Source organism: Heterocephalus glaber, unplaced genomic scaffold (assembly GCF_053883595.1).
Source record: "Heterocephalus glaber isolate CG9 unplaced genomic scaffold, H.glaber_assembly_v1.0 deba00001481, whole genome shotgun sequence".
Taxonomy (NCBI): Eukaryota; Metazoa; Chordata; class Mammalia; order Rodentia; family Bathyergidae; genus Heterocephalus; species Heterocephalus glaber.
This window is the reverse complement of record NW_028258317.1, coordinates 17,273,913-17,293,529: the sequence shown is the minus strand read 5'-3', so window position 1 is coordinate 17,293,529 and position 19,617 is coordinate 17,273,913. Positions and strand designations below refer to the sequence as shown.

The 19,617-nt window shown below is 39.2% G+C and overlaps 1 protein-coding gene across 12 annotated transcripts in view; it reads left to right on the top strand.

Annotated features, from left to right (window-relative positions):
* Window positions 1-19,617, top strand: part of Unc13b (unc-13 homolog B) — a 202,965-nt gene that overhangs the window by 144,015 nt on the left and 39,333 nt on the right. For 4 of the 12 annotated variants that reach the window (XM_087184286.1, XM_087184283.1, XM_087184285.1 and 1 more), the window contains exon 2: window positions 6,453-8,954. The exons of the other annotated variants lie outside the window; for them this stretch is intronic. In XM_087184286.1, the coding sequence (XP_087040412.1) occupies window positions 6,692-8,954 (2,263 nt within the window). In that variant the 5' untranslated portion in view covers window positions 6,453-6,691. The remainder of the gene's footprint in view (window positions 1-6,452; window positions 8,955-19,617) is intronic. 12 annotated transcript variants of the gene reach the window in all.

Below are 19,617 nucleotides of genomic sequence, written 5' to 3'. Positions count from 1 at the left end.
TTTCATGTATATTCAGGAAACCTTTCCATCCTTCCTCTATGTGTGTATGTAAGAGGGGTGCTACAATGTCTTGTCTAATGTAGTACTAATTCATCCCTCTGTGCATATGCCATATAAACAGAAAAGTCATCTTGAGTTTTCTCAACCTTGAGTGTGTGCACACATACATATAGATAATTTGTCTGTGTCATTCATGTGAAGTGAAAGAGTACTAACTTTGTAAAAAGAAGACTACTTTTAAATCCTAGCTTTCCTCAGTGGCCTTAGTCAAGTCGTATCTAGCCATTTTTCTCATCTATGAAAACAGAATAATTCTTCTCTCTTGCCTCATGGGGTTGTTGTGATGATAAAATGAGAGTCATGTAAACTGAAAACTTTAAACAAATATAATCTTTTACTATTTTTACATGTTCCTCTAGAGTACCTTTGGCCCAACTGCACTGAGATTATGCTCTTGTCTATGCGAGGTCTTTAAATCTTCCATGTGAAGGAATAGCTTCTGTTCAAGTAACTAGATTTATCCTGTAGTTTTGCCCAGAGTATTGGGAAGAAACTACCTATGCAGAGCCACAGCATATCAAGAAAGGGTTCAGTTGAGAGGGAGAAGAGGTCTCATATTCTGCATATTGGGGCCTTGATACTTGGTACTTTATATCCTTAAGAAGTGTTGAATCTACCACAAGATAGAAATATGCTGCTTCCAGTCAGGACCAAAGTGAGGAGATAAAAAGATGAGTGAAAGAAACAGAGCATTCTGCTGCCATTGAGATGACAGCCTGCTCTTTACAGTGGGCATCTACTTCCAGGTTTTGAAGGCTCTCCATAGTGTCCTCTACTCCAGACTTGCAGATATTTTTTATCCAGTGTATTAACCACTGGTAACATTAGACTATTGAGTAATTGAGGTATAGTTAGTCTACTTTAAGATATGCTGTAAACATAAGATGCATATGAAATTTCAAGGATTTAATGTTTAAAAAGAATGCAAATATATTAATTTTTATGTTGATTACATGTTGAAATAATATTTTGGGTATTGGGTTAAATAAAACATACTAAGATTAATATGTGATTATTTTTACTTTTTTATGTGGCCACTATGAAATTTAAAATTATATTTGTGGCTTACTTTATATTTCAATTGGACACTGATGCTGTAGGAGAGCTTTTCCTACTAGAAGGGCAAGTGGGAGCCTCATCATGGTAGCCCTGGGGGTGACAGGAACTGTGGCAGGGCCTCTCTCTACCAGTCTCATATGCAGGAGAGACAGACACTAGCTAATTGACAGTCTGGCAATTTTTGTCCTGAATGAATTCCCAGAAAATTCTAAGTATAATTAGGGAGAAATGTCTGACACTTAATTTTATATGAAAAAAGGTTATAAGTGACCAGTCTAGAAGGAAACTTAGAACTTGAAGGTACCATGTTGTCATGGAAACAGAAGTAGATCCGAAATCTGGAGGCTTGTATTCTAATTCAACTTAGTCATCGACTCCATTATTCTTTCCATGTCACTGAGTTCTCACAGTGTCCCAACCCCTGTGCTAGGCACTGGAAATTTAAAAACAAATATTAAACACAGCTTCCTGTGTAATGAAGTTCACATCTGCTGTGGGCCCTTGAGCAAGAGCCTCCCATCCAGACAGCAGCAATGAGTATCATTCTGGGTCAAAGGTTATAATCTTGAGTAATTGAGCATTTGAAAAGCTAGAGTTCCTGCCTTGCCTAAAGCTTCTCAAATTCAAAATTTGAAAAACATTATGATAGTCAAACAAAACTATTCCATAGGCTAGATCACAAGGTAAAGTGTAGAGGGATCTCAGGTCATAGGAACTGCAGTATTGGGATCCTGCTAAACTCATAATCTAGAGTATTCTCTATTCCTTTTGTTTAATCTCACTCTTCATACCTTGTACCCTGATCACTTTCTTCTGATGAGATACTCTGTGGACATTGATTCGTTCCCACAGATGAATAAAATAAGAGAACCCCTACCTGCTATAGCCCCAGAAATCCATTCCTCTCAGCACATTTGGAATATAGCATAATTGGTAAATGGCCTAGAAATGATCTGTCCTCTATGAGCGAGGCTCAGAGCTCTTGGTTTATTGCCTGTGGGATTGTTTCACAAAATTGAGAGGCTGCTTGCTATATGCACATAGAATCTTGGCTTGTTTCCAGAGGTCCCCTGGTGGTTTCCTGCAAGCCAAGATTTGGGTCAGAGGCAGTTTTTGCAAGGAATAGTCACATTCCTACTCATGTTTATTTCACAAATCAAAGAGAGGCATAAATGAATTATCCATTTCGGAAAACGGTGAGGTTTTTGCTTTTTTTTTTCTTGGTTTTGGGTGAGTGGATACTAATAAATGTGATTTGAGGGGTCTATTCCCTGCTCTAATTTTCAGCCTTCTGTCATTAAAGCTTTAATCCTTTTGATTAATTCATTTTGATTTGTTCTCTTTTCAAATGCAGATATCCCTTGAAAGGGCTACCTTATTTTTTTCAGCATTAGGCATTCTTAGGAAAAGAGCATAGAAACCAATGGTCATTTCTGATTATGTGCATGAAATTTGGAAATTTAGCCAGAATGAATAGGCCCACAAGATAGGGCATAGCACTAAATACCTTGATGGAAATTAGAGGACTAGGTTTGAGTTAAGGAGATCTCACAACCTCTTTATCCCATCCAGTTCAAACATAACTTCTCTGTGGCCTTACCTGTCCAGGCTTTGCCTCTTACCTCCTTCCCATTCCTCTCCTGTGGAACTAAATGCTTAAACTTTTTATTACAAGTTTGACAACAATATGTATCATATCATATTGTGATTATGTATAGGTCTCTTTCTCTCTCTGTCTCCAGACCTTAATGAATTAAGAAAGTGGAGGGCCAGGGATTTAGCTCAATGGTTCTGCTGCCTGCCTTGAAAGCGCAAGGTCCCGAGTTCAATCCCCGGTACTAAAAAAAAAAAAAAAAAAAGTGGAAACTATCTTATGTCACTGGCACCAAGCTTAGTGCCTGGCATACCATTTAGATACTTATTCATTTGAATTGACTTGGAGATCAAGTGGTCTTTCTAAGAAGGTTAGGCTCCTGTCATTTCATTTCTGTGGACGGTAGTAGCAAAGAGAGGCTGGGAGCTGGGCATGATATGCATGCATGTAATTCTAGAATGGGGGAGGCTGGGGTAGGAGAATCACAAGTTTGAGCCCTATCTGGGCAGTTTAGCAAGACTATGTCTCAAAAAGTAAAAAAGGTTGGGAATGTAGTTTAGTGGTACAGCACCCCTGGATTTGATCCCCATTATTGCAACAGCAGCAGCAGCAGCAACAGCAGGGGACAGGCTGGGAAGAAGGTGAACTGGGTCTCCTGGCATTTTAAGCTGCCCTTTCTGCCCATTCTGACTTCTGGTATCCCAATGAGTTCTGAGCAATGTGATGGTTAATCCTCTGGATATAACACTGAGCCCTACACTGTGATTCACAGCATAAAGTCTAGATGACTGAGTTTGTTGCCATTGGGGAACCTATACTAGGAGATAATTCTTAACTCCAGAATTCATGCAGGGGCAGTGACTACCAACTCAAAAGAAGGGTTGGAGGATTTTGTTTGATTAATATGGAAGCATCTTTTTTGAGGGGTGAGAAAAGTTACTATGGCAGCTATAGTTGGAAGATTTTATTTGTTAGTGACTAGGGAACCAGGCAACTCTACCTCTAGCTCTTTAGGAGGCCATAGGAATGTGGGGTATGCCATTTGCCCTCTGTGTGGCTGGCCAGCCAGTGTCATAGGCATTGTAGTCTGGGAGTGGGCACTGGTAACCCTGTCCAGGAAGTTAGCCAAGTCTGTCAGGAGTGTTGGTCTGTCAGATAGGTGTCAGGTTAACCTGGTGTGCACTGAAGCAGTAACAGGAGAGTTAGCTCCATTTTTGTTCCTGACATACTACTACTTCTGTACCAAAATGGGGTTGGCCTTAGAGGACCTGTAAGTGAATTTGTGCCTTACCAACATTAGGGAGAAAAAGCTTGCCTTCTATAACCATTTGCCCCTTTTTCATGCTGTCAGGCCGCCTAAAGGAAGATGACAAACCTCATGACTCCTAAATGAAGTGTTGAGAACCAAATGACTTCTCTCTCTCTCTCTCTCTCTCTCGCTCTCTTGCTCTCTCTCTCTCTTGCTCTCTTGCTCTCTCTCAAAAAATGCTTCTAGGAGAAAGAAGGTAACAACAACACTGTAATATTTTATGGTACTAAATAGCAGTTTCTCATTTTAGTTTTATAATATTCCTGTGACACCCCAATGCACACTTTACAGATGAGGAAACTAATGTACAGAGAGGTTAAGAGCTTAATCCAAGATCACTAATGAAGTAAAACCCAAACTTATATCTGCTATTCTAAGCCCAGGAGCATGTAGTCCTTGCTCGTGGCTTCCTGTGGTTATACACAGAGCTCCCATCTTTGTTTAGTAAGTAATCTCTTTTAAGAGACAAACTTGAAAGGATAATTGGTATGTCTACCTCCTTATAGAGCCAGAAAGTTGAGGGGTAATACCACATGCCAAGACCAAAACTGAAACACCCAATCCTTATGTGGTTGGGGGGCGGTGGTTGGAAATAAAGATTTTGTACTTGTGGAAGGAGATAAGGAAGAATTTGAGTTAATTTCAGAATTAGAAGTTGATCTGCCTAGACAGCTGGGTACCAGGCCCAAGATCCAGGAATTGAGAACATCCTCAAAGGCTAGACTTAGTGACCAGATTAAAAGTGTGACTGGTCCTGGCATCTTGAGTCCTTGATGTCAAGCCATAAGGGATGAATTGGGCCTCTCCTCTGCCTCCCAGGGCAGGAAACATGTTTAGATGAGGAATTCCTTGATAAAGTAAAATTCTTAGAGGAGCTAGGGGGAAGAGTGGATGATTTAAAAAGGGAATTCCATCTAGTTCCAGCCTCTTGGTTCTTGACCTAGGTATTTCCAATAAAATGAGCCAGCTTCAACTTGACCCAAGTCCTGTGACTGGTCCTTCTGGCTCTTCCTAGTCAAGGGAAGCACAGTGGTTTTAAATTTTAGGTCCATAGACTGTAGCTATAGACAAAGACTTTTCCTGAAAAATGAGTTACCATGAGAACATTTAGCTTGTGTTTTTAAAGGCAGTTTTAACCCCTTTAGGATTAACTTGGATACTTGGAAAATAAAAGGAGGCAAGAGACAAGAAGATTTCCAAATCTAGATTAAATCTAGAAAATGAGGAAACTATCTCTGGTCAAAGAACATGAAAGGTAGCCTGTTTCCCCCTAACTCCTATTACCCTTTGTAGAGTAGCTCAGCAGTCCCGTACTTGCCTATTTGTACTTTATACTTTCCTTCTCTTTACTTTTCACATTTTTTTTTTACTTTTTTTTTTTTTTAACTTTTCACATTATTGTGAAAAGAGAATGGGTGTCCACCCCATATAAGATGATTATCATCTCTGCCTCTGTGGGTGGTTTAGGGAATAGAGGCAAGACTTATAGCTGGTCTGCATTCATCTTTCTGGAGAGCACCAAAGCACCCTGGAGCCCTCTGTGATGTCAGAAGTTTCGAGCAAGCCTCCATTGCTTAAGCAGTGACAGAATGCTTGGCAGTCACTTACCACAGTTCTCTGAAGTATCCACAGTGGGCCAGGAAAGCTGAACTTGGGTACTGATTTGGCTTAGGGCCTATTAAGTGGAGTTAAGAACACCAGGCTGAGCCTGAGCCTCCTTCATCCTCAGTTGTGAGCTCATCATATATGTGCCTTTGGCTGCCTGCTTCCTGGATCCAAACATGCTAAATGCCACCTGAGTTCTGGAACAGTGACCAAGCCTATACTGTCCCACCTTATCCTGGAAAAAAATACTTTTTTCCTCCAAATTTAACATACTTTCCATGGTTCTTTTTCAAAGTGAAGGGTTTGAAACAAAAGGAAACCCTTTGTGTGATGAGCACAGGCAAGGATGAACCACTGAGTAGCTGAATCTTCACCAGAAAAACAAAATGTGAAGGAAACATTCCATGTCTTGTCTTTCATTGTGTATGTGATTTGAGCTGTGATGGTTAAGCTTCTATTTGTTCATTCCTGAGCCATACCCTAGTGCTGAATTTTGTGAAGATTTGAATAAGAAGTCACTCGTTGACCTTATCTCATCTACCTCCCAATACCTTGTTTCAATACTGATGACTGATGCCTTTGGTACTTGCCTAGAACACAAAAGACTTGATTTATTTATTCATATTGTAAAGGGAAGTTAAGGAAAGAGAACTGATTGGCTACAGCCTTTAAGGCCAAGGCTGGGAGACAAGTCAGATTCTTAGTCTTAGGCAAATTGATTCTTAGTCTTAGAAGGTAATGTTCTTATTCCTGCTTGATGCTTGATTTAGATTAAAATTAACTGGTGCTTTCTGATCTGAGCTCACTGTTTTCCTTTTTTACTAGCTACAGGATAAGAGTCAACCCAGGATCCAGGGGCATGTGCCAGTTTTGGAGGCCACACATAAGGCCATTTCAGGCAGCACTGTGGGCTAAGCCCAAGGTATCAGCCAGCAATAATTACTAGAAACAGACTGAAAAGAGCAGAACAGGCTATTGCTGCCCAAGGTGATCTCTGTTAAGCACCCTGCCATTATATAAGGGGAAGAACCAGAGAACCAACCGTCTAAACCTTGAGTGAGAAAATGAAGCGGTTGTTGCAAGAGTCAGAGGAAGAAATCATAGTCACCTTGGGACCCTCCTCCAAGCTTTCTCCAGAGAAAGTTAAGGCAGAGACTGTGTGTAGCATCAAAAACAAGTCCTCAGGCCCTGCTGGATCCTTACCGGAGGACAACTCCCTGCTTCCTTGCTGTGGGTCAGCAGCCTCAGTCACTGGTAGAGATAAAGATGGGGATCTGGTCCAGCTTTGCAGCTTTGGGCAGCATGCCAACAGCCAGCTTCCTCTGGGCTCTACCTCCAGTGTTTCAGAGTCTGGTTCTCAGGACTTTTCATCTGCCAGCATTACCACAAACTGTCAAGAGTCCTCAGAGAGGAGCCAAGCCAAGTCCCTTTTGTCCAGAGGCTCTGGCCACGAACAGCGAGAGCCTTTAGGGGATGTAGTAGAATATATCATCAGAGAGCTGCAAGGCATCAGCCGTCTCCAGAGTGAGATTGCTGAGCTGCAGCAGCACTTGAGCCAAGTCCGAGGATCAGTGGATGAAGTATCAAGCTGTGTAGACTCTGTACTGAGTGAAATAGAAGGCTTGCATGTGGGCAGCAGCTCCCTGACCAAGATGTGTGAGCCCTGTATGGGAAGACCCAATGAGGAAGCCATTCTGTACCTGTATGGACTTCCTGAACAAGAAGGGGAAAATACTATAGAACTGGTGGACAACTTTTTAGCCAAACATCTCTGTGTCAATGGCATACAGTGCAGCAGGTACATCAAAGAGGCTTACAGGGCAGGCAAGGCCCCTGCTCCCAGGCCTACCGTGGTGAAGCTTGCACATCTGGAGCACAGAGACTTTATCTTACAGAAGTCCATCCTCTTGCAGAGTGTGGGGGTTCAGGTTGCCAGCAGAGAACCAAGCTGGTCACAGAGCTGTAAGAATCTACAAATGGAGTCTATATCATTTTTGCAGCAACTTCAAAATCATAGTGAGAATTCTTTAAACCAGGATAAAACAGTTCTTCAGATGAAAACATGGGACAGAGGACCAATGACAAGTTCGTATCAGATGAGGGCTCAGAATCAACATAGAGAATATCAGGTTCCTGACCAGCAAAGTCCTTGCTTCCAACTCAAGAACAATTTGACAAAGGAAAGTGATAAGTTTAAGACAGGGGCTGAAGTGAAGGGAACATCAGGAACATCCCAGGCTATCAATGGCAGCTGTGGTAAATTAGCAGAGAGAAAGACTTCTCTATCTCCCCTCCATCAACTTAAGGAACCTTTCCTAGTGTTAATCTCAAAAGAGGAAGATTCTGAGAAATCTCAGTTTTTTGAAAGGTACAGCCAAGAACTTGAAGCATGTAAAGTAGCAAAATTAGAAAATGACTGCAGCAGTAAGAGTGAGGCCAGCAGCTGCCTGTCACTGCCTGGATTACTAAAGACAGAAAGAATAAATGCAGAAGACAAGCTTCTAGGCTGTGAAGCTGGGCTTGATATTCTGAGTTCCAAGCAGCTAGAAGACCTTTTGGCAGACAAGTCTAGAAGGTTTGCAACTCTGAGCTCTGACAGCATGGTGGAGGAAATGATCATAGGGCCTGAGACTTTCAGTAATATGGTTCATATTGACTTAAATGAAGAGGAGGAATGTGCTGCTCAGGTCCTTAAGGATGTCTTTGACAAGTCCTCTTGTGTTCTAGGTAGCTTGCAGGAGGACGAGGATGTGGAAGTGAAGTTTTACACAACTAAACTGGGCCGAGCAATTCACCATTTTCGTTCAGCTCTGCAGGGGGTGTTTCAGAAGCTGGAAAACAGTGGGTCCATCAGTCTTGAAGACCTGGAAAGCAATGAAAGTGGTTCCCAGTCAGAGAATAGTGATCGACTTCTTGGAACAGTGAGTTCAAGGGGTGCCCAGGATTGCTCTGTGGAGAGTCCTGGAAGCCAAGGGAGTGAGAGCTTGCTCAGCGTGGTCTCTGGTGAAGTAGGCATCTCTGTACAAAGCAACCAAACCCCTCAAGACCCAAGCAACTTCTCTATTGCTTCCAATAACTCACCTCTTACTAATTCATTGCCCAGTATTACTCTGGCCTCATGTCTGGGAAATGAGACTTCTTCCAGGCCTGAATCTCCCAAGCAAGGCAGGCTAAGTCTAGAGCAAGTGTGTGCAGAGACCATTTACCTCAACAAGTGCATCAATAATTTTAAGAATGTTCTACGAGAAAAAAGGCTGAGGCAGAAGAAACTTTTACATGAGCTGGTACAGAAGGCAAACCATCTCTCAGTAGAAGACATCCCCTCAGGTATTATGTCCCTATGTAACAGGGTCCCAGCTGGCTCAGTATAGATTTGTCTGGACAGCAGGGGCCTGGTGTGCTAGGTTTCTCAAAGTGATGGGAGAGATCCACATTTGAATCAGCCTAAATTAGTTGAGCACCAGCCTTAAGCTAAGCCTATAAAAATTGGAGTGAAAGAGGATTCTAAAGCAACAGATTGGAGGTTACTCTCTTTAGCGAGTTTCTAGTGTATTGGGAAGAACTGTAAATAGGCATGGTGGTGCATCCCTGTAATCCCAGCACTCTAAGAAGCTGAGGTAGGAGGATTACAAGTCTGAACCCAGCCAGGTAACCCTGTCTCAAAAAATTTAAAAAGGGCTGTGGATAATGCTCAGTGCAAAGGCCCTGGGTTCAATCTCTAGAGCTACAACAACAAAAAAGCGCCTTTTCAAAAGATAGAGGAACCTCTGGGCAGAAGTAGTTTGCAGCTGGAAGACTTTAAGATACTCAAATGGAAAGTAGGTGTGGGAACAGGAAGCAAGAATGGGGGATGAGGCATATTTGCTCATGGGCCCTAGAAGAACCAAGTAAGAATCCTATTACATTTCAAAATTATTCTTTCTGGCTTTCTTGTTGTGATAGGATTGTCATTTCCTCAACAGCTGATGAGGCTTCCCTATCCCAACCTGTCATCTTCTAGTCTTGGCCTTGCCAACACAGAACCTTATTTCCAATTGGAGGAGCCAGGAGCTGCTTAGAGTAGTGATTCTTCACAAAGGCCCAGGGTATTTTCCATGTCCTAGTCTTTTTCTTCTCCAGCTAAAGGCTGCTTACATGAGAACTAAAGAAATGGAGTGTGTTTTCACTACAGGACATGAGAGAACTTTTTTCTAGATGGCATGGAGATATGTAGCTTTAAATTTCTTCTCCCAATCAAAATTAAATTTATCCAAAGAGCATTCACTATATTCACCCAGTTTTAAGTATAAGTGGGGTTGTCCCCTCTTGCATATAACTTGGTTAATTTTCTAAGGCAAAGCTAAAATTATGAAGCACACTGTGTTGGCAAAGGTGTGAGAGAACTGGCACTCATACAATGCTGGCAGGATGGGAATGTAGATTGGTGTAACCTCTAAGGAAAGCATTTGGCAAAATTTATCAACATTACTAATATATATACCTTTTTAAGCCCTCAGCCCCACTTCCAGAAATGAATCCTGCAGACACGTTTTCACATGTGGAAGTGACATACACACAAGGCTATTTTTGAAAGCATTGTTTTTAATAGTAAGGATTGAAACCAATTTAAGTGTTCGTTAAATACTGAAATACTGGTTAAATAAATTATTGGCATGTCCACACAATAGAATACAGTACCATGTAGCTATAAAAAGAATGAGGTAGCTCTTTACCAAAATGTTAAAAAAAACCTAAAAAATGTTGATATGTGAAAAAAGTATAGGCAAAACAGTATACATAAAATGCTTTTATTTGTATAAAAAGGAATGATAAAGAATACATTTTGAGAAATGCATCCTTAATGATTTTACTTAATGTGAACATCAAAGTGTACTTACACAAACCTAGGTCATATAGGCTACTATACACCTAGGCTAGTTTTGGCAAACCTGTGGAACATGTGTTTTTCTTATAAGACAAAAGATGTTAATGTATGAGTTGTTTTTTCTAAACTAAAACCTCAGTATTCAGGTTTAGTTACAGTGTTGGCACTTTGCAATAAATAAGTTGGTTTGGGGTTGTAGTTTGGGCACTCGTCTCTAAAAGATTCACCATAGGCTATATGACATATACATATCATTGAATATATAGCCTGTTGTTCACCATATGTCATTGTGTGGAGTGTGACTATAGGCGGTTACCCATAGGGAAAGGTATTAGGTGGAAAACTAATGGGATTCTAGTTTTCATTGTTTTGTTTTATTTTTGGACTATGCCAGGTACCATCTAAACTACTCTCATGTACATTGTGTAAAAATTCAGTTCTTCCTAACACTCCACAGAATAGCTTTGGTAAAGGCCAGATGACTGCCATTATGTCAAACTAATGGTTCATTTTCAGTCCTTCTCTTAGTCAACAATGACACAGTTGGTGATCACTTCTTTTTTTTTTTTTTTCTCTAATTCTTTTATTAGTACATTTTAGGTATACAATATGTTTACATTTATCTTTGAGTGCTTGTACCTGTACATGATGTATCTTGGTTCTTATTTTTTCCCCATTACCTGTGTGCCCTTCACCCCCTCCACCCTTCCCTATTTACATAGACTTTGTTTCCATTTTTTTCTTTTCTCATAATTTTTCCTGGTGATCACTTTTTATTATAACAGCTTTAATGAGTTATAATTCACATACCGTAAAATTTGCCCTTATAGTCTCTTAAAAAGTGGTTAGAGTGCTTTTTTTAATATAGTCACACAATTATGCAACATCACCATTTTCTAATACAGGAACATTTTCATTTTCCTGTAAGAAACTCCTACCCATTAGCAGTCACTCTCCTTTTCCTTCAGCTTCTGATAGCCACTAATCTACTTCATTTCTATGGATTTTCATATTCTACACATTTTCTATAAAGAGTTTCATATAATAATATGATACTTTTCATTTAGCATAATGTTTTTTAAGGTTTACCAATGATATAGCTTATATTAGTACTTCATTACTTTTTGTGGCTGAATATTTCATTAGATGGACATTTTATTTCTACATTAGTTATTGGTCATTTGGAGGATTGTTAGTTACCATTGCTTTTTGGCTCTAATGAATAATGCTGTTGTGAACATTTAAGTACAAGTTTTTATATGGATATATGCTTTCCATTTTCTTGATAATTGCTGGGTCATATGGTAACTCTCTGTTAAACACTTTGAAGAGCTACCAGACTGTTTTCCAAAATGGTTCTACTGTTATACATTCCCACCAACAACACATGAGGGTTCTAATTTCTCTGTGTCATCAGCAGCACTTAGAATTCTCCGTCTTTTTGATGATAGTAACTCTAGTGGGTGTAAAGTGGTATCTCATCATAGTTTTGATTTGCAAAGTCCATAGTGACTGCTTATATTGAACACATTCTTACATGTTTACTGGCCATTCTAATATTTTCTTGGGAGTAATACCTTTTCAAATCCTTTACGCAATTTTAAATTGAGTTTATCTTTTTTTGTTAAGTTATGAGTTCTTTATAAATTCTGGATATAAGTGTCTTACCCAATATATTCCTTGTAAATATTTTTTCTGATCCTGTGGGTTATCTTTTTCACTTTCTTGATTTTGTCCTTGGAAACAAAAGTTTTTTATTGCTTTATTTAAAATTGGTTGTAATAAAATATATGTAACATACAACTTATAATTTTAACCATTTTTAAGTGTAGAATTCTGAGGCATTAAGTATATTCACATTATTCTAAATCATCACCATCCATGTCCAGAACTTTTTAATCTTTTCCCACTGAAACTCTGTACCATTATATACTAACTGCCCATTTTGTCATCCCTCTCCCAGTCTCTGACATCCACCATTCTGCTTTACGTCTCTGTGACATAAATTTGACTGTTCTAATACCTCATTAAAGTGGAATCATATTTGTCCATTTGTGACTGACTTACTTTACTTAAAATAATGTCCTCAGGGTTCGTCCATGTTGGGGCATGTGTCAGTATTTCCTTCCTTTTTAAGGCTGAATAATATTCCATTGTATTTGTATTAAATTTTATTCATCCATTCATTTGTCAGTGGACAGTTGGGTAGCTTCCACTTTCCAGCCATTGTAGATAATGCTGCCATGAATATAGGTATACAGGTATCTATTTGATTCCCTGTTTTCATTACTTTGGGATATATGCCCAGAGGTAGAATTGTTGTGTCATATAGTAATCCTAATTTTTTGAGGAATCACCACATCATTTTCCATAGTAGTTGCACAATTTTACAATTCCACCAACAGTGCACTAGGGTTTCAGTTTCTTCACATACTCTCTAACATTTGTGTTTTTGGTACTGGGAATTGAACTCAGGACCTTACACTTGCGAGGCAGGTGCAGCGCCACTGAGCTAAATCTCCGGCCCTTCTAACATTTGTTTTTGCTTCTTAAATAGCTGTATGAAGTAGAGCACAAAAGTTTTAATTTTTTTGAATTAGTATATGTTCACAAAAATATAATAATTACATTTATCTTGGGGAATTACTACATATACATATCACGTATTGATTACTTTTACTGCCCCCTCTCCACCATCTCCTCTTTCTCATCTCCATAGAGTTTACTTTCCTATTTCCTACCATCTCTCTTTTATTTTTTTAAATTACTTATATTTTGGGTCTCTCATATTAGAGAAACCATGCAATATTTACTATTATGGTTTCAAGATCAATCCATTTTCCTATAAATGACTCAAATTTATCCTTCTTTATGGTTGAGTAATATTCCACTGGGGTGTGCGTGTGTGTGTGTGTGTGTGTGTGTGTGTGTGTGTGTATCTCACATTTTCTTCAACCATCCATCTGTTGATGGACATATAGGCCACTTCCATAATTTAGCTATTGTGAATTGTGCTGCTCTAAATATAGGTATGCATGTATCACTGTAATGTGATATCTTTAACTCTTTTGGGAAGGTACCCAAGAGTGGAACAGCTGGATCAAATAGAATTTCTGTTTTTAGTTTACTGAAGAATCTCCATGCCGATTTTCATAGTGATTCCACTAGTTTACATTCCCAATGATAATGGAGAAGAGTTCCTTTTACCCCACAAGCTCATCAGCATTTGTTTTTTTTAGTTCTTGATGATAGCCATTTATTTTCTTTTTGATGGCCATTTTTTTATTGGAGTAAGATGGAATCTCAGTATTGTTTTGATTTGTATTTAATAGCCAGAGATGCTGAACACTTTTTCATGTACTTATTGGCTGTTTATACTTTTTTTTTTTGTAAAGACAGGGTCTTGCTATGTAGTTCAGCTGGCTTTGAACTATGTGTCCCAGGCCAGCCTCAAACCCGTGACAATTCTCCTCCCTCTCAAGTGCTGGGATTACAGGGATGTGCCATCATGCCTGGCTCTTCTTTTGAGACATGTCCCTTCATTTCATTGACCATTTTTTATTGGTTCTTTTATTTGGGGGGGTTCTAATTTTTTTTAGTTCTTTATATATTCTAGATATTAGTCCTCTGTCTGAGGAGTAATTAGCAAAATGTTTTTCCCATTCTGTAGGTTGTCTATTCACTCTGTTGGTTGTTTCCTTTGCTTTGCAGAACCTTTTAAATTTGATATATCCTGTTTGTTGATTTTTGGTATTATTTCTTGTGCAGTTTGGGGTTTTGCTCAGAAAATCCTTGCCTATGCATATGTCTTTAAAGTTTTACCTATTTTATCTTTCAGCTGATTCAGTGTCTCTATTTTTATATCTAGGTCTTAGATCCATTTTGATTTGAATTTAGTACAGAATTTAGTAGAATTTAATAGAGATACAGCTCTAGGATTAATCCTTCTGCACGTGGATAACCAGTTTTCCAAACACTGCTTGTTAAAGAGCTATCATTTCTCCTTAGTCAAAAATCAAATGGCTTAAAGGTACTTGGGATTGTTTCTGCATCCTCTGTCCTATTCCATTGGTCAACATGTCTGTTTTTGTGCCAGTACCATGCTAGTTTTTCTTACTGTAGCTTTGTAGTATAACTTGAAGTCTGAGATTGTGATGCCTCCTGCTTTACTCTTATTGCTCAGGATTGCTTTGGCTATTCTGGGTCTCTTCTGCTTCCATGTAAATTTTAGAATTGTTTTTCTAGTTCTGTGAAGAATACTGTTGGTATTTTTGTTGGAATTGCATTAAATCTATAGATCATTTTTATAATACAGCTATTTTAACAATATCAATAACAGGAGATGTCTTTCCATTTTTTTAATGTCCTCTTCAATCTCTCTTTTTTTTTTTCATTGCACTATAGTTTTCATTATAGAGTTCTTTTAATTCCTTAGTTAGGTTACTTCCTAGATATTGAATTTTTTTTTTTTTTTTGGTACTACAGATTGAATTCAGGACCTTCCACTTGTGAGGCTGGTGGCAGCACCACTGAGCTAAATCCCCAGCCCAGTATTTAATTTTTTTAAGCTATTGTGTTTGTGTGTGTGTGTGTGTGTGTGTGTGTGTGTGTGTGTGTGTGTGTTTGGTATTGGGGATCAAACTCGGAACCTTGCGCTTGTGAGGCAGGCAGCGGAACCACTGAGCTAAATCCCCGGCTTTTTAAGCTATTGTGAATGGCGTTGTTTTCCTGATTTCTTTCTTGGCAGATTTCTGACTTAATTTTTCTCACAACCCAAATCCAATCCATTAGTAAATCTTGCCCCTTATACCTTTAAAAATTATCTTGACTTACCACTACCTACCACAAATCCTTGTCTAAGCCCTATTTTCTCTCATCCAGATTATCAAAGCAGACTGTTTTCCTTGATTTTACTTTTGTTCCTCTACAGTCTGTTTTTTCCTGCAGCAATCCTTAGAAAACATAAGTCAAATCACATCATTTCTCTGCTCAAAACTTTTCTGAGATTTTCTGTCTCACTCAGAATGAAAACCTAAGTTCTTCTAAGGCCCTGTTTGAACTGGTGCTTTATTGCAAACTTGCCGTTCTGTCTGAAATGTTTTTCTTCTAGAACTTTGACTGGTTTCTTTCTTAACTTCCTTCAGGCCTCTGCTTAGATGTCATGTTATCAAGAAATCCCCCTCCAATAAACTTTAATAAAATTTTAATAGCAACTCTTAACCGTCATTGGGTCTTTATCTTTTTCCCTTACCTGAACTTTTCATCATAGCCTCTATCACATGTGACACAGCATGTATTTATTTCTTTAGGTGAGCAGATATTAGGACCAGAATGCTTATTTCAAATTTTGGCTTTGCTGCTTATGAGTCTGGGCAAGTTTTTTTTTTTTTTTTGGTACCGGAGATCAAACTCAGGACCTTGTGCTTGCGAGGCGGCTGGCACTGGAACCACTGACCTAAATCCCCGGCCCAGGCAAGTTTTTTAACTTCTTTAATTTTCAGCCTACTCAACAAAAAAATGGAAATAATAATATTTTACTCAGTAGAGGTTTGTGAGAAATAAATGAGCTTTCTCCAATAAAACGCCAGATACATAATATGTGTTTGGTTTGTGTTAGCTATGGTCACCATCTTCCTCATGGTTGTATACTCAACAGTGATGCTCCTTTTCCTAGAATAAAAGCTGCTTGAGACCAGGGAGTTTGTTTATTCACTGCTACATCACAGCACCAAGAAGACTGTTGTGGGTTCTTAAGTGTTTGCTGAGGAATAAATCCTTCCAACAACCTGGGAAGTAGCTGTTTTTACCTGCTTATTATAGGTAAAGGATTGTAGGCTCAAAAATGCTGAACATCTCAAGTCTTTTGACTCTCAGTTCCTGTGAAGTTAAGATCATTCATTCATTCGTTCCCAGTATGGTGATTAAACCCAGGGTTTTTGAGTTGAGCTATATCCCCAGCCTCCCCCACCCCCCCCTTTTTTTTTCTTTTGAGACAGTCTTGCTAAGTTGTCCAGGTTAGGCTTGAACTTGAGATCCTTTTGCCTCAGCCTCCCAGAGTCCTGGGATGTGCATTATTTTCCCCCGCATTAAGATTGTTCTCTTGGATATATTGGTAGAAGTGGAGGTAAGAAATGTGTCACTTTCTCATAAAATGGACTGTCTGGAAAAGTGAAATCATTTTGGGGGCCAGTAATTTTCTTGAAAAGTAATTGTCCAATCGACATTGTAACTTAAACTGAAAAATAAATCTGAGTAGAGAAATCCTAAGGCTAAAAGAAACACAATAAGTTTGATTCTTAGCAAGAAAGATTTTTTGTTTATGTTTGTCCATAAGATCATATAGTGGTACATGCCTGTAGTCCCACCTACTGGGAAGGCTGAGGCAAGAGAATCACTTGAGCCTGGGAGTTCAAGGCCAGCCTGGGCAACATAGTAATACCATATCTTGGGAGGGGAAGGAGAAATCATAGAATTTGCTCGTAAATTTTTAAGAAGTTGACAAGTCTCCAGAAGAAGTATGAAGAGAGATCTTTATACAGACTACTGCAATAAAAATAGTATTGACAACATACTGTCATAGAAGATACATATAGAAGGGTGGGTACCATGGTGGAGAGACACCTAATTCTACCTATGGGAAGAAGATAATAAAGAAATCTCATGGAGCCATTAGTATTTGAATTAAGTCTTAAGGAATACATCCTGGCTCACCCAGAGGTATAGAAAGATGTTCAGAGTCTCAGATAAATGATGGACAAGAGTTTAATAAGACTTGAATATATAACACATGAAAGGGAGCAGAAGCAAAGTTAGAATGGTAGGAAAATTACAAATGTGGAAGCACTTTATAGAAAACCAGGCAAGATACAATAAATACCTATGAGAAGGAGGAACAACCAAGAGATTATATAAAGGTGCAAATTTCCAATGATGAATGTCATTGTCTAAAATGTACCAATAAAAGGATATTTAAAAAAAGGATGAACAGAACGTAAGTGTACTGGGAGAATTTAATTAAGTTTTGCTTGGGTGGGCATCAGTGAAGGCCTACTTGAACTGTAGTTTGAAGGAGGACTTTGATGTTACTCTATGAAAAAGATGTGCAAGGTGCTGGTTCAGACTGATGGAACAAAATGAATAAATATATGGAGTTTTGAGTATATGATCTCTTTGGGAAATAAGGCTTAGACTGTGAGAAGTTGATATGAGGTCATAGTGGAGAATTCTGAGTTGGGAACAGATCATGGAGACCACTTTGTCAATTTATTGGATTTTATTCTGTAGGCACTTTAGGGAAACAGGAGAACTTAATCAAAATAACTTTGACATAGTGTGTAAAATGTATTTAAGATAGTGGAAGAGGAAAGAGACATTTCTAATTTGAGTCATAGGGTCAAAATGTTTCTTGCCTGATTGGTTGTTGCGTAGTACTTGGGACTGAACCTAGGGACTTGCACATGTTAGGCAAGCACTCTGCAACTGAGCTAAATACCTAGCCCTTTTTAATTCATTTTGATTCAGGGTCTTGCTAAGTTGCAAGACTAGGCTCAAACTTGTGATCCTCCTGCCTCAGCTTCTGGAGTAGCTGAGGTTACAGGCATGCACACTGTGCATGGCTTTGCCTAATTTTCTTATTTAAAGGGAATAGAGAGAATGAGCTATATGGATGTGGAAGAGATATGTCCTCATTCCACTCACTCACTTTTGTGGAACTGCACTGTTTGGAGGATTCCTAGTCCTGAGTTCATTCATCTGTCAAGACAGGTGACCCCCTTAGTCATCAGAATAGCTTGAAAATATTTGGAACTCATGAGTTAGTTTCTTGCTTTCTCCCTTCTACTTAAATATTAAATCAGTGGGTCATTAAAAGAGAGGGGAAATCTGGGAGTGGTGGCACACATCTGATGTAATCTTAGTATTGTACTTAGGAGCCTGAAGCAGGAGAATCAAGGCCAACTTATACTGAAAAACAAGTCCTGTCTCAACCCTTCCTCTAAATGAATTAATGAAGGAAGGAAGGAGGGAGAGAGGGAAGAAGGGAAGGGGGAGAAGATGAAGGGGAGCTGATGGACCCAAGTAGATAGACTGGATTTCAATTCTTATTGGTCTTTGAGGATTTCACATAGTGGCAGAGGCTTCCATTCACCAAGAAAGCATTATGAATGATGAAGATTTTAAGAGCATGTTCAGATTCTTGATTACAACTAATCCCTATCTGGTACACTGCTATAAGACATAACTTCAACAGAATAAGCTGCCAAGGAAAATTTCAGATGGTTACAGGCAAAACTTAAAGCACCAAGTGACAAGAGGAAGTAAAAGCCAGGCATGGTGATGCATGTCTGTAATCCTAGCTACTCAGGAGGCTGAGGCAGGAAGATTGAAAGTTCTAGACTAGCCTGGGCAACTTAGGGTGACTCTGTCTCAAAACTATAAAAATGGTTAGGTGTATAGCTCAGCATTCCCTGGGTTCAATCCCTAGTACCATCAAAAATATAAAATAAAATTAAAATTAAAAAAATAAGTAGAAGAGGTGGAAGTAAAGCAATGGAGACCATATGGTTCATCTTCCCAGCACGAGTCATGAAGAGCACTTTTTACCATCTAGCACTATTTCGTTTGCTGCTGTCATTCCTGTCAGGGGCCACTTGTTTGGACAGATTCTAGAGACTTTTGTTGGAGGAAATTTCATCTAGGGTGGATTGGGTGAAACTTACTCTTGACCAGTGGGCTAATAGATTTTTGTTTCATTCATCTCTTTGTTTCTTGTGTAGAGCAGCCACAGAGAAGTTAATGTTAAATGTGCAGGCAGATTGAGGAGTTAGCACACTTAAACTGGGACTGTTCTAGTCTGTTTGCTTTTGTTTCCTGTACTTTTGGAGTCTTGTCCCATGCTGCTGGTTTCCAAATATAGTATATATCATCATTCCTATTCTAAGTTGTTACTGAATATGGTGCATAAGACAGAAATAAGACAGGAGCACTTCATCATCATTTTCCCAGAAATCTCCCCTGAGATCTGGGTAGTGGGGCAAGAAGGACAGGCCATCATCCAGAGCCACTAGGATCCTCCAGCTGGTTACATGTGGGCAAGACCTGGTGGGGACAGAGCAAAGTGGACACATC